The sequence below is a fragment of the Gigantopelta aegis genome, chromosome 15, assembly GCF_016097555.1.
Source record: "Gigantopelta aegis isolate Gae_Host chromosome 15, Gae_host_genome, whole genome shotgun sequence".
NCBI classification, from domain to species: domain Eukaryota; kingdom Metazoa; phylum Mollusca; class Gastropoda; order Neomphalida; family Peltospiridae; genus Gigantopelta; species Gigantopelta aegis.
Window position 1 is genome coordinate 21,847,621 of NC_054713.1, and position 15,760 is coordinate 21,863,380.

General features: G+C 39.3%; 1 protein-coding gene across 1 annotated transcript in view; it reads right to left on the reverse strand.

Moving 5' to 3' along the window:
• Positions 1 to 15,760, reverse strand: part of LOC121390746 (nephrocystin-4-like) — a 72,475-nt gene that overhangs the window by 18,594 nt on the left and 38,121 nt on the right. Inside the window, exons 12-18 of the mRNA XM_041522649.1 lie at positions 14,537 to 14,631; positions 11,711 to 11,899; positions 9,593 to 9,688; positions 7,840 to 7,954; positions 6,245 to 6,388; positions 4,650 to 4,857; positions 3,669 to 3,770 (exon numbers count right to left, since the gene is read on the reverse strand). Coding sequence (XP_041378583.1) covers positions 3,669 to 3,770; positions 4,650 to 4,857; positions 6,245 to 6,388; positions 7,840 to 7,954; positions 9,593 to 9,688; positions 11,711 to 11,899; positions 14,537 to 14,631 — 949 coding nt within the window. The remainder of the gene's footprint in view (positions 1 to 3,668; positions 3,771 to 4,649; positions 4,858 to 6,244; positions 6,389 to 7,839; positions 7,955 to 9,592; positions 9,689 to 11,710; positions 11,900 to 14,536; positions 14,632 to 15,760) is intronic.

Genomic DNA, 15,760 nt, shown 5'->3' on the forward strand with positions numbered 1-15,760 from the left:
TGGAAGTAAACGTAACACTGAAGGTAGAAATATAAGACATTCAGTCTTTTAGAGACTGGAAGTAAACATAATACTGAAGGTAGAAATATAAGACATTCATGTTTTTAGATGCTACTAGCATTTCTGGGAGTACTATTAAAGCAATAAATAATATTTCATAAATCATATTTCCGAAGTTCAAGATGGCGAAATCCCCATGAAAGTGAAACTTGATCTTTAACTTTATAGATATACATAAAATGTCAGATAAATATCATAGAGGGTAAGAATATCATAGAGGGTAAGAATATCATAGAGGGTAAGAATATGCTGCCATTGTAAAATATTTTCAACTAATAAAGCCTTTTTAACAACTAAAATTACATGTTAAATATATTTTCTTGTGTAGAATATCAGTTTCTGTTACTCAGTATATTTGATGTGCTTTTGGTCATCCTCAGGTTTGTAGTTGTTAAAACTTAATTTTTCATCAAAATAAAAACAAATTGTGTCTACAAAAATATTGGGAGATAAAACGTAGAAACATTCTAAAAACATTCAGGAGATCAGAAACACTTTTTATATAAAGACACTGATATTTTAAACAAGAAAATGTATTTCATATGTTAAGTTTAGTGATTAAAAATGCTCTGTCGATCAGAAACATGTTACAACAGCAGCATCTAAACACTGAAGAAAGAATGAATGAATGAATGAATCAGTGTTTAACGACACTCCAGCACAAACATACACATTAGCTATTGGGTGTTACAAAAGGTAAGCACATGAAAACATCATTTATATAATTATGTAAAACCACAGTGTAAGGAGCTGTGGGGGAAAGTACAATACAATACATAGATCAAGGTAAAGTATATTTTAAATTTTGTATAGAAATCAAAGTGTTTTAAAAACTTTAAAATCAATTCAGGGTGGAATTTAAAAGATTTTAAAACATTTCTGTTGCCAAATATATCATTTTTCGTCACTTCAAATGATCACACTACACCAAAATGTGCCGCACAGTCGGTGTACACTGACAATGTTCACACTGATGGGGAGGGTCCTTCTTTAAAATAAATGAATGCGTCAAATATGTATGGCTGATACGGGCATAGCTCAAGACTACTTCATCCTTTCTGCACCGCCTGTAGGATGACTGCCACTTTCCCAGAACTGGCTTGACAGAATGAAGCTTGTTTACGACCGCACCGTCCCAATCATCTTACCAAAGATATGTTGTATTTAACGACACACTCAAAACATTTTATTTACAGTTATATGGCATCAGACATATGATTAAGGACCACACAGATTTTGAGAGGAAACCCGCTGTCGCCACTTCATGGGCTACTCTTTCCGATTAGCAGCAAGGGATCTTTTATTTGCGCTTCCCACAGGCAGGATAGCACAAACCATGGCCTTTGTTGAACCAGTTATGGATCACTGGTTGGCGCAAGTGGTTTACACCTACCCATTGAGCCTTTCATCTTACCAAGTCGAAACGATATGTTGGACAGTCTCTATCTAAAGCATTGCATAAATGTCATAACAACTGTATGCAGGACAGATGGACAGACAGACAGACAGACAGGCAGACAGATAGATGGAGATAAAACCTATAGTTCCCTTCAAATAGACCAGTAGGGGACAAAAAAGAGATAATGTTGAAGGTTGAAATATAAGACACTAACATATTTTGACACTGGAAACAATTATAAGTTCAAAGTAGAAATTTAAGACTCATTGCAAATATAATTTAATGTTGATAATAGAAGTATAAACAGCTGACCTCGCAAGGTAATCAATGTTTAGATGCTATAAATAAAAGGCAATACAGGGTTTTATCACCTATCTTTCTATACTCTGATAATGGGCACCATTCCCCACCATTCTACAGAGGCTACGTCGTTTTTTATTCCCAATTTTGGAGTAACAAATTCCCAAACTGAATGTAAATCTCATTCACTTGACAAACCTTCCTTCCCCAGTAATGTTTTGTAATGCACAATAGATATATTTATTTGAGTAAACACAAGTACATGTATATACATATATATACAGAGCATTATTTTTTTAATTCTAACTTGGCTTAATAAGATGTTTTTAAAATGAAACTGAAAATTCCAAACTTTTCGTAAAACGACGCTAAAATCCTGAATTTCAAAGCCATGGGTGTCAAGTCAAATTTTAGAAATAAAACCCTACAATAATGAAAGTCGAAATATTGAACTCGACATAATTTGGGCATGTTAATACATCTGTATGCATTTATGACTCATGTGTTAATATTAACTGGATATTAATGGATTGAAATATTTATGATAAACAAATGAATTTGCATCATTCTTAGCTTCAGTCACATGGCATTCATAAGACAGGTTACTGTAATAGCTGGTTGTATTTTCATTATTATTTCTAATTTATGTTCTTAACAAACCATCTCAGAGCACTGTTAAAGCAATACATGCTCCCTACTGGGCACAACAATTTTTCATATCTTTTAAGTTTACGGGCCATAACTCTGTCAAAAATGTGCAAACTAGATCTCTAACTATGGGCAAACTAGATCTCTAACTATGGGCAAACTAGATCTCTAACTATGGGCAAACTAGATCTCTAACTATGTGCAAACTAGATCTCTAACTATGTGCAAACTAGATCTCTAACTATGGGCTAACTAGATCTCTAACTATGGGCTAACTAGATCTCTAACTATGGGTAAACTAGATCTCTAACTATGGGCAAACTAGATCTCTAACTATGGGCAAACTAGATCTCTAACTATGGGCAAACTAGATCTCTAACTATGTGCAAACTAGATCTCTAACTATGGGCAAACTAGATCTCTAACTATGGGCAAACAGTCTGTCTCTCTGTCCGTCTGTTCTACATATAGTTTTCCATAGTTTTTTTTAAAATGCCTCAAGATACTGAGCTGAAATTTTAAGTATAGTTTTATCATGAAGGAAAGAAAAGTTTTATTTAACGAAGAACTCAACACATTTCATTTACTGTTATATGGCGTTGAACATACGGTTAAGGACCACACAGATATTGAGAGAGGAAACCCACTGTCACCACTTCATGGGCTACTCTTTTCGATTAGCAGCAAGGGATCTTTTATATGCACCATCCCATAGACAGGATAGCTCATACCACGGCCTTTGATGTACCAGTCGTGGTGCACTGGCTGGAGTGAGAAATAACCCAATGGGCCCACTGACAGGGATCGATCCCACACCGACCTTGCATCAAATGAGCACTTTACCACTGGGCTACGTCTCGACCCAGTTTTATGATGAAGTTACAGGGATGAAACCGGTAGTCCCCTCTGGTTGGACTGATAGGGGATTAATATCAACATTACAGAGACGAAACCTGTAGTCCCCTCTGGTTGGACTGATAGGGGATTAATATCAACATTACAGAGACGAAACCTGTAGTCCCCTCTGGTTGGACTGATAGGGGATTAATATCAACATTACAGAGACGAAACCTGTAGTCCCCTCTGGTTGGACTGATAGTGGATTAATATCAACATTACAGAGACGAAACCTGTAGTCCCCTCTGGTTGGACTGATAGGGGATTAATATCAACATTACAGAGACCAAACCTGTAGTCCCCTCTGGTTGGACTGATAGGGGATTAATATTAAGATTGTCAGTTGTTGGGTATTGAAATTTACCATTTTCCATGTCCTTTCGGTTCAGGCTGCCACCCTTATACAAGGAATTTCCAGCTGTCTGAGACACAATAACACAGTTCTTTACAGGAACCATCGCTTTTTCTGAAAATAAAATTTATAAAATAATAATACAAAATATAAAACACAAACTTTGAAATTCATGACAGCCTTGCTCAAAACGAATGCTGCTTTGGCGACTCACAAACAATCAAACTTATGTTTTCAATTAAAATAATGGTCGATTGTAAAAAAAACCCACAACTGAATGTTGTGGGAAATGTTAACTGTAATTATCCCTACAATGTGTAGTCATCAAGCAAACGAAAAGAAGAAAATTATTCCTACAGGTTGAATGATAGAACTGTTTTAAACATACTGGGGTTAGGTTTGTTGTCATGTTTATGTAAAGAAAACAGATATTGAATAGATATTAAATATACAATTAACAATTTGTAGAGCCTTTCCCAATGAACAAGACAACAAGTGCATAGTCCTAATAGTTTAAATATTTCATTCCTAAGTTCATGTACAGTGAAACCTGTCTAAACTGGATCATACCGGGGATCTAATATTTATCTGATTTAGACGGTAGTCAGTGTTTAGAGGGTCTCGTTTTACAATTTAGACCATGAAACGTGGCCGGTTTCAACAGGATTCCTGTTAGTTCAGGGACCTGTTTAGACATGTTTCACTGTATAAACAAATAAAATATATACAATTAGCATTTTTTGTTATGACAAAGGCAGTGTTTGTTCCGCACAGTTAAGAGTAAGATAGACTGTCCACTAGGCACTTGTAAAGGTTACTGTTAGTTATAATCTGGAAATGGATAATTGGTTACACTGGCTATTAGCATAAATATGACAAACAATTAAATCTATGTCTATGCAATTAAGTGGATTTGACTGTATATTCTAACTGACTGTATAATAGAAAGTTGATCGTCTGGTGCCACTCAATGATATTGATTCCTAACACTACCTCCGTGAAGCTTGCTTCTCTTGACGTCCCCCTCCTGGCCAATGTTGGCCATACAGAAGTGGAGTTTCCCCTTCATGATGGGACTGACGCTGGCAACGCAGGTCCCCCCTGGATTGTCTGCCACCTGGCTGTCATCCTGGTACTCAGTCGTTATGACGTCCATCTCAATCGTAGCCTGTACAGCCTCGTTTCCACCTCGCAGTAAACACTGGAAATAATCACAGTAAAGTAAGCACTATATCCAACAGCAACTGGGTCAAAGTTCACACTATATGTAACAGCAATTGGGTCAAAGTTCAAAGTAACTTTAAAATTTAATAATGATGCCAGTCCTGCCATTGATAATAAATACAGCAGTGGTTATTGTACAACAACAAAATAATAATAAAATATTTTTAAAATTTAAATTTATCTGGGCAATAAATGCATGCAATGTTATTTCAGCCAGTGTCAAATACTCTTAAAACATGTAACAAAATCAGCCCTTTACATTGCGACCAAGTTGGTAGCATATGCAATAATGTTTTTCATTTGGCAACTAAAACATTTTATACTATCTAGTATACAAAAAATAAAAGTAGGTGCCATCAGGCTCCTAGACAGAAAATGCACCATCCCACAGACAGGGTAGTACATACCACGGCCTTTGATATACCAGTTGTTGTAGGAAATAGCCTCCCTCATTGGATTCAGGGTTTTTTTCCCTACGTACTTAGAACCACACAATTTGTTTCCTTTCAAACAATTTTTACCAGTTTTATCTTGATGACTGACTTATCTCAGGCAAGCACTCTACCACTGAGCTCCATCCTGTCTTACTAACCTGTGTCCAATTTCACACAACACTGAAAGCGTCGTTTTGCATGTAAATGTAAATCTACAACTAGACTATAGATTTTATTATTATTAATATTAAGAGTACAACTAACAATAGTTTAAAATATACATATTTAATTTTCTTTCGTCCTTACACTGATTCATCTTCCGTAATTATGTAATTTTCTGTGTGAAATAGATGACAAACTTGTTTAAATGTATGACAGGTGTAACTGCTAGTCCAACTCTGTTTTCTGAGCTGTCCACACCATCGTCTACCTGTCTCAACTTCTTCCACGGGTGCAGTCTTTGTGTACTTCCCTGCACCCACCTGGCATCCTCATCCTCTGTTGCTAATAAAGCTGGTCTGACCCACGGCAGTAACTAATGACTACCGGTAGTAGGGGAGCATAGTAGGTGGATACAAGTGCTTCTTAATATACTAGAAGTAACTACTGAACTCTCTCCAAAGTGGTCAGACTTAGCCCACAGCTAAACGCTGATGGGGGAATGACAGGTGTGTGGCACGGATAGCCACAAGAAACAAGGACCTGTCACAGTTTGAGAGACAAGGACTGGGATGTGGAGGTGGACATCGAAAGAAGTTGAAAGATACCAGAAGTTGCCAGATCAGGAAGAAATGAGATGGAATTCAAAAGGAGTTAAAGGAAAAGAGGCAGTAGGATAAAAAAAATAAAAAAAATAACTGCTAGTCGCAGACGTAAATTTATGATGTTTTGTGAAATTGGCTCCTGCTAAACAGTTACACCGTGACTCACCTTGAGGTCGATGGCCGACGATCCTAGCAGTAACAAAGAGTCCCCGTCCCACACGTCAAGATGGAGCGTCTGGTGATACAAGTACTGTAGAAACAGCTGGTTCTCTCCCGGCTTCAGAAACGACGGGTCCACGTAGTACTTGATCTAAATAATAATAATAACAATAAACAAGGTGGAGCGTCTGGTGATGCAAGTACTGAAGAAACAGCTGGTTCTCTCTTGGCTTCAGAAACTTGATCTAAATTATAATAATAACAATAGCAATAGCAATAACAATAACAAGCATTCTGAGAGTACTGCTAAAACAATACATGTACATGTCCCCTATCGGGTCCTAAGTTCAAGAACCATAATTCCGCCAAAAATGGGTAAACTGCCATGAAAGTCAAACTTGATCTGTAACAGTACATGATAAAGCTACACACAAAATATCAGCTCAATATCTCAAGGCATTAAAAAAAACCCAACTAAAATCTGGAAAACAAATTTTTTTCCAACTAAATATAAAGGCCATAACTGTAAAAAAAAAAAGAGGGTAAATCGACATGAAAGTCCAACATGATCTGTAACAGTACATGTTAAAGCTATACTCAATATTTTTAGGCAATGCAAAATAAACATCAGGAAAACTATATGTGGGACGGACAGAGGGACAGACTGGAGATAAAATCTATAGTCCCATTTGGGGACTAATAACACATCAAGGCCTAAATAATTATAATAATACTCATAATGAGGATAACTAATAAAGGGAGACAAGACACACTAAAAAACTGTTTTTAATTCAGCATGCCACAAGGTATGCCCACATTCAAATATTTATATTTCAATGAGTAAATCTCACCTCTAAACCAGGTTTTCAATTTTCAACTCCACACACTAGCCTGCATGTATTCTGGGTTAATCTTAGATAGTTATATTTCTGTTAGTATATCGCCACCTTTTGACCAGGTTGTCCATTTTTCAACTTCATATGTACACTAACTTACATGTATCTGTGAGTTAATCTTTAAAATATTTTATTTTGTTTAGTATATCCCACCCCTAAACCAGGATGTCCACTTTCCAAGTCATACACAAGCCTACATGGATCTACTTTCCGGCTTCATATGCTAATTTATCATCCATTAAAGGTTTTTGTAGGAGATATTGCTGACACTATAATTTGCGATATCCGCAGGAGATATTGCTTCTTATAATCTTGATTGGTCAAATTTTAATCACAAGACAATGTTTTGTTACGTCACTGTGTTGTTTCAGCGCTAAACCTACCATTAGTGACGTCACGCCACTGCCGTTCTGCTAGTTAACAAGTCTACCGCTGACATTCAACCCACATTACTGACATTGTTTACAACTGTCGCAAATGAAAAGAATGATAATAGATGATAAAAAGAATACTCCCCTCGTGTCTTGTGATATCATAATTTATCAGCACTCGTTGATAAAAGTATAAAATCCTTGGCAAGCCTTGGATTTCATACTTTTATCAACTCGTGCTGATAAATTATGATATCACAAGACACTCGGGGATAATCCTCTATTTAACCAAATCCATGTTTAAATATTAGAACATTTCTGTTAGTAAATCCCACCTGCAAACCAGGCTGTCCATCGATCACAGTGCCATCCTGATCAATTCTTTGTAAGATAAACGGCATCGAGTTTGGATCTGTTGTTAGATTAGTCTGTGGTTTTCCTAACAGAAGTCTGAAAAAACAAAACAAAATCATATTGGAAAACCACCAAAAAAACCTCCCTGATTTTAAAAGTACAGGTTTTGACTACAAATCATTGCAGGGCTTAATTCTTAATGGCAATCTTATAAAGGTCTGCAGTATTACCGATTTATCAGCTCAGTGATGATTTTTTTCTGTCATGGCACGTACCTCAAAATACATTTTGTGCAGTACCTGAATGTCTGGTATACTTTGAAGCATTCTGTGGACGAGAAGCGTATGGAAAATCCTGAGTAATAAATTATCGCTTTCATGATGCTAAATACAGCGAAACCCGTCTGAACCAGATCATGCAGGGGACCTAATATTTATCCAGTTTGGACAGGATCCAGAGTTTAGAGGGTTGCGTTTTAGAATACAGAGTTATTTCCCTTGACATCGAATTTGTAACTGTGAACGAACATGTTCAATAATTGCCAAATAATTGTGACTGTCGGAGCGACAAGGATCAATAATAATGTTGCTATAATCCAATTTTGTTACATATCTTTCTTATTTATGAACTGACATTAAACATAAATAAACAATAATTCCACATGCCTACATTTTGTACCAATAGTCTGTGATGGTCGAGAACATTTTAGATCTTCATTAGTAAAATTCAGTGGGTGTATCATCTTGTTTTTATCGCAGAAAAGATTTTTTTAAATGTTTTTGTATTTAGTGTATAAAATACAAATTAAGTCACATGTGTATAGTTTACTCTAATTTTAGTTGTTTCTACTGTTTCTACAGTGTGTCAGTATTTCATTATCAAAGTGCATTGACCAACAATCAAAGGTGGATACCCTAATGTGTGAGTATCGCAGATTTGTCTGAAGCTGAAAAGAATTTGCACTGCATCAGACAGTACAACTGAAAACAATCGAGCATTAATTACTCTGATATGTCTGCTAAGCTGAAATGAGACCGCAGAAATCAGTGACCCATGACGTCATAACACTGATTGCTGGACAGCAGAAATTCCAGTCTGCACTGTTTTCTGGAACTTGTGTTTTCGTTAAGTTGACTCTTCATTCGTTTACACTACGTCAGTTTGTTCAGGCTAATTAATTAAGGATTTTACATTTGTGAGCAAAAAATCAATCCGGTTTCCGAAATTGACAGGTTCCAGTTTTATCAGGTTTGATCATGGTTTAAGTAAGACAAAATTTGGGACCATCGTATTTGGCCGGTTTTGACAGGTTTCACTGTACATAATTCCGAGCAAATTATTTTAAAAGCAGAATTTTAAATACCAACTGGGGGTAAATATTAATGTCTCATTACGAAAACTTTGAAAAATGAAATGCACTTTCTAAAATGTCTAACATCCTGTCATCACAACATTGCCACTGACAAAATAAAGATGGTAGACAAATATTAGATTGTTTGAAAAACAAGAGCCAAATCTGGCATTTGGAGCCATTTTTGTCTTGATAAAAAGAAATGAAATGGTTCTATCATAGACAATATTGCTATGGTGCTATTCTTAAATGTTCTGGAGGTAGAACATTAACAAAAAAGACGAAAACAAAAGTTAGCATACCATAATTAAAAAAAAAAAGCCCAGAAGAAATTTAAAGATATTTTGAAAATACTTTAAAGGTGTTTAAAAAAGCTGACTAACCTCTCCGTTGTTACTTGCGGAAACCTGTAGAACTGGAAAGTAAAGAAGACCGTTCCCGATGTCTTGTTGGATCCACCAAGAATAGTGTTGTAAAACCTACACAAAACAACAAGAATTTCCTACATGACTACAGATAATGTGTTCCTCTATGTAACGAAAGGAAGGAAATGTTTTATTTAACAACGCTAGGATAGTACATACCACAGCCTTTGTTACACTAGTTGTGGACCATTGGCTGGAACGAGATCTATGTAACAAATGCAGAATTTCTAGTTATTTGAATCATTTAAAGACCTTATACCATGGTTGCATTTACAATGTATTACTTGCAAGGAACATTTTGTTCAGTATCATGTTGCGATTCACTACACAAGTTTCAGAGATCTCTACACAATTTTAAAACATTAAACAGTAGTTGTTAATCAATTTTCAGTTGACTAGAAATATAGCTAATTTTGAAAACAAAATGTTCCCTGGCTTGGAATATTAATTCCACTCTTCCCCTATCTAGTATTTTCTTCTGTTAATTTTTTCTTAGTATTGTTTTTACATTCATAGGGGACTAAAACATTTTTTTAATATTTTTTTTTTACATTTTTTTTTATTATTATTATTTTTATTTTTTTTTAATTACACAAATTATATAATATTGCAGACTATTTTACACAGTGAAATTTTTTACATGTAATCATATCAATAATTTCTGCTGTGTTTTTACAATATGTCGTTGAAGTGTTTTACTTGTAAGTGGGTAACTCATGTTGTCGGTAGGGGCATAGTGCAATGGTAAAGTCTGTCCCGGGACAAGTCCCTGGCTATACAGAGACAGGCCCCGGGACGGACATGCTCAAAATTCTAGTGGTATATGAACATGTAAAAATTATTCGCAGTCGCACTCGCAATGGTACAGCACACTTTATGCATGGTCGGTTTGGGATTGATTCCTGACGGTGATCCATTAGGCTATTTCTCATTCCGACCAGTGCACCACAACTGGTATATCAAAGGCTGTGGTATGTGCTATTCTGTCTGTGGGATAGTGCATATAAAAGATCCCTTGCTACTAATGGAAAAATGTAGCATGTTTCCTCTCTAAGACTATGTCAAAATTACCAAATGTTTGACATCCAATAGCCAATGATTAATAAATCAATGTGCTCTAGTGGTGTTGTTAAACAAAACAAACTTTAAATCTTGGTGTAACTTTTCACCCATCTCCCACCCCTATCCTGATATTCGCCTTATATTTGTACAAGGAGAATATACAATACAAATATGCCAGACAGAAAATAAATTATGCCAATTTGTTTATCTATCCCATCCGATCCCATCCGATCCCATCCATCCATACATCCTTACATCCAAGGAACCAGACAATAACCAAACACTCAGCCACCCATCAACCCATTATCCATTCATCACACCCATCCTCCATCCATCCATACATACATCCATCCTTTCTTACACCCACCAAGTTTGTTTTGTTTAACGACACCACTAGAGCACATTGATTAATTAATCATTGGCTATTGGATGTTAAACATTTGGTAATTCTAACATAGTCTTAGAGAGGAAACTCGCTCTTTTTTTTCCATTAGTAGCAAAGGATCTTTCACATGTACCATCCCACAGATAGGATACCCGGTAGCACATACCATGGCCGTTGATATACCAGTCGTGGTGCACTGCTGGAATGAGAAATAGCCTACTGACAGTGATCAATCCCAGACAGACCGCACATCAGGCGAAAGTTATACAACTGGGCTACACCCTGCCCCTCATCCATGCAAATCATATTTCTTGGTAGGGGCAGGATTTAGCTCAGTCGGTTGAGTGCTCGCTTTATGGATCTAACCACCATGGCAGATCCATTCAACTGATTGGGTTTTTTCTCGTTCCAACCTGTGCACCACAACTGGACAAAAGACTGTGGAATGTGCTTTCCATTCTGTGAAAAAGTGCATATTACCAAAAATGTAGCGGGTTTCCTCTGATGACCACATGTCACAATTACCGAATGTTTGACATCCAATAGTCGATGATTAATTAATCAATGTGCTCCAGTGGTGTTGTTAAACAAAACAAACTGTATTTCTTGTACTGTTGATCACAACTTACTTGGAAAATGCCAGGAACTGGAAGATGATCTCATTACACTGGAGAGGGTCGGACATTTCTTTGGTCATGATGAACGGCAGTGGGGTGCTGGGGTCGACAATTTCCGGCGGGTCTCCATTCCGATCAAGAATTGGTGGGAAACCCGAGGCGTACAGCTGAGCGTAACAAGCTCTGGACAAACCCTGTCCCCTAACAAAAACAAATCAATCAGTCACAATCAAGATTTATCATAGCTCAATCTAAATTTAGACCTGATGTTACAGAGTGTTCACCTGACCAAACATGCCCAATTGTGTTGGCCATCCACTAAAGATTTTTCAATAAATTTAATAATATATTTTTCTACCAGTAAATTAAATTCTTACACACCCATTGGAGAGAACACCATGCATTATTTTTGATATGTTTACACATTGTATACATGTATTAATAATTTCAAGACATACGACTGGCTGCTCCTATGTGATGACCAGATCACCACTGCCATACATCCAATGAAAAACTACATGATGGAAATCGATTACACTGTGACGTATAGTTAACCTGACAATCATGGGTCTGTGATGAGTAAGTGCAACGGCTATAAATAACTTTTAGTAAAAAAAGATGTTAAAATTTGCTTAAAACCTGGTTTTTGAGGATATGTAAGGAATAGAATAATACATTCGTGTCCGTTAGATACCATTTATCTCACAACTCGTTGTTTAAAAACGTATCAAACTCACTTTCGCTCGTTAGATACATTTTAAAACAACTCATGAGATAAATGGTATCTAACGGCCACTCATATATTATTCTCTATTTATGTAGTAATTATTTTAATGGACATATAATTGAAGGTATAATGCTTAGACTTCAAATGAGAAGTTAATAAATAGTTTTAAAATCTGCTATTTATGCAACTTTCAGATCCAATTTTAAGTGGTGGACTGGGGTGTAAGGCAACAGTGACAGTGTACAAACCCTGTAGCAGTCTGTCCCTAGGCAAGGATGGGGGTGTAGACCGGGATGTAAGGCATCAGTGACAAACAGTGTGTACAAACCCTGTAGTGGTCGGCCCCTGGGCCAGGATGGGTGTGTGGACCGGGGTGTAAGACAACAGTGACAAACAGTGATATGTGTACAAACCCTCTAGCGGTCGGTCCCTGGGCAAGGATGGGGGCGTGGACCAGGGTATAAGGCAACAGTGATAAACAGTGATATGTGTACAAACCCTCCAGAGGTCTGTCCCTGGGCCAGGATGGAGGCATGGACTGAGGTGTAAGCCAACAGTGATAAACAGTGTGTACAAACCCTCTAGCAGTCGGTCTCTGGGTGAGGATGGGGGCGAGGATGGGGGCGTGGACCGGGGTGTAAGGCAACAGTGATATGTGTACAAACCCTCTAGCAGTCGGTCTCTGGGTGAGGATGGGGTGTGGACCGGGGTGTAAGGCAACAGTGATATGTGTACAAACCCTCTAGCGGTCGGTCTCTGGGCGAGGATGGGGGTGTGGACCGGGGTGTAAGGCAACAGTGATATGTGTCCAAACCCTCTAGCAGTCGGTCTCTGGGTGAGGATGGGGCGTGGACCGGGGTGTAAGGCTACAGTGATATGTGTCCAAACCCTCTAGCGGTCGGCCCCTGGGCAAGGATGGGGCGTGGACCGGGGTGTAAGACAACAGTGACAAACAGTGTGTACAAACCCTCTAGCAGTGGGCCCCTGGGCGAGGATGGGGGTGTGGACCGGGGTGTAAGGCAACAGTGATATGTGTCCAAACCCTCTAGCGGTCGGCCCCTGGGCGAGGATGGGGGTGTGGACCGGGGTGTAAGGCAACAGTGATATGTGTACAAACCCTCTAGCAGTCGGTCTCTGGGTGAGGATGGGGCGTGGACCGGGGTGTAAGGCAACAGTGATATGTGTACAAACCCTCTAGCAGTGGGCCCCTGGGCGAGGATGGGGGTGTGGACCGGGGTGTAAGGCAACAGTGATATGTGTACAAACCCTCTAGCAGTGGGCCCCTGGGCGAGGATGGGGGTGTGGACCGGGGTGTAAGGCAACAGTGATATGTGTCCAAACCCTCTAGCGGTCGGCCCCTGGGCGAGGATGGGGGTGTGGACCGGGGTGTAAGGCAACAGTGATATGTGTCTAAACCCTCTAGCAGTTGGTCCCTGGGCAAGAATGGGGGTGTGGACCGGGGTGTAAGGCTACAGTGATATGTGTCCAAACCCTCTAGCAGTTGGTCCCTGGGCAAGAATGGGGGTGTGGACCGGGGTGTAAGGCAACAGTGAGAAACAGTGATATGTGTACAAACCCTCTAGCAGTCGGTCCCTGGGCGAGGATGGGGACGTGGACCGGGGTGTAAGGTAACAGTGATATGTGTACAAACCCTCTAGCAGTCGGTCCCTGGGCGAGGATGGGGACGTGGACCGGGGTGTAAGGCAACAGTGATATGTGTACAAACCCTCTAGCAGTCGGCCCCTGGGCGAGGATGGGGACATGGACCGGAGTGTAAGGCAACAGTGATATGTGTACAAACCCTCTAGCAGTCGGTCCCTGGGCAAGGATGGGGGTGTGGACCGGAGTGTAAGGCAACAGTGGTATGTGTACAAACCCTCTAGCAGTCGGTCCCTGGGCAAGGATGGGGGTGTGGACCGGGGTGTAAGGCAACAGTGGTATGTGTACAAACCCTCTAGCAGTCGGTCCCTGGGCAAGGATGGGGGTGTGGACCGGAGTGTAAGGCAACAGTGGTATGTGTACAAACCCTCTAGCAGTCGGTCCCTGGGCAAGGATGGGGGTGTGGACCGGGGTGTAAGGCAACAGTGATAAACAGTGATATGTGTACAAACCCTCTAGCAGTCGGTCCCTGAGCGAGGATGGGGGCGTGGACCGGGGTGTAAGGCAGTTCATGTAGATCTGGGGCGGTCATCCGGCTTCTTGGAGGCTGAAAACAGAGGGTAAAATATTAGAAATATTATAGGAAATAGTGAAAATTTTCTAATATAATTTTAAAAAATAATTCTTGTTCTACAGCACAGTGGCATAGCCGGGGAGGGATGGAGAAATGCCTGCCCCCCCCCCCCCCCCGCCCCCCCCCCCACCCAACCCCACCCATGCAATAAAACTTTTTTTTTTTTTTAAACTGTATTAGATTTTATAAATTCATCCTATAACACCTGTCACATACATACATTGTACATACATAGTATGAACCGGCCTCGGTTGCGTCGTGGCAGGCCATCGGTCTACAGGCTGGTAGGTACTGGGTTCGGATCCCAGTCGAGGCATGGGATTTTTAATCCAGATACCGACTCCAAACCCTGAGTGAGTGCTCCGCAAGGCTCAATGGGTAGGTGTAAACCACTTGCACCGACCAGTGATCCATAACTGGTTCAACAAAGGCCATGGTTTGTGCTATCCTGCCTGTGGGAAGCGCAAATAAAAGATCCCTTGCTGCCAATCGGAAGAGTAGCCCATGTAGTGGCGACAGCGGGTTTCCTCTCAAAATCTGTGTGGTCCTTAACCATGTCTGATGCCATATAACCATAAATAAAATGTGTTGAGTGCGTTGTTAAATAAAACATTTCTTTCTTTCTTTACATAGTGTGGGTTAGGCCCCCACCCCAATATAAAATCCTGGCTATGCCAGTGCTACAACACCTCCAGATGCTATTTGTCTACTAACCTTCAGGATATTGCTGGCAATCTTGCCGACATCATGTAAATTGACATACAGTATTGTTGTTTTTGCACATAGGTAGGAAACATTTTGTTTTCAGTATCGTGTCACAATTCACTTCGCAAGTTTCAGAAATCACTACACAATTGTAAAACACTGAACAGTAGTTGTTAATCAATTTTTAATTGACTAGAAATACCGCAAAATGTTTGCTGGTAGGGTGTTGTATAACATGGGATTATAAGTGTGAAAACAAACTACTCTGGCCCCAGTGTCTAAAACCCCTACCTCTGAGGTCTGCATTATATCTGTGAGTTAATAACTGGACATCCACATGCTAGATGTGTATTTAGAGGATTATATTGTTTGGAATTACATGTATCATCAATTATAG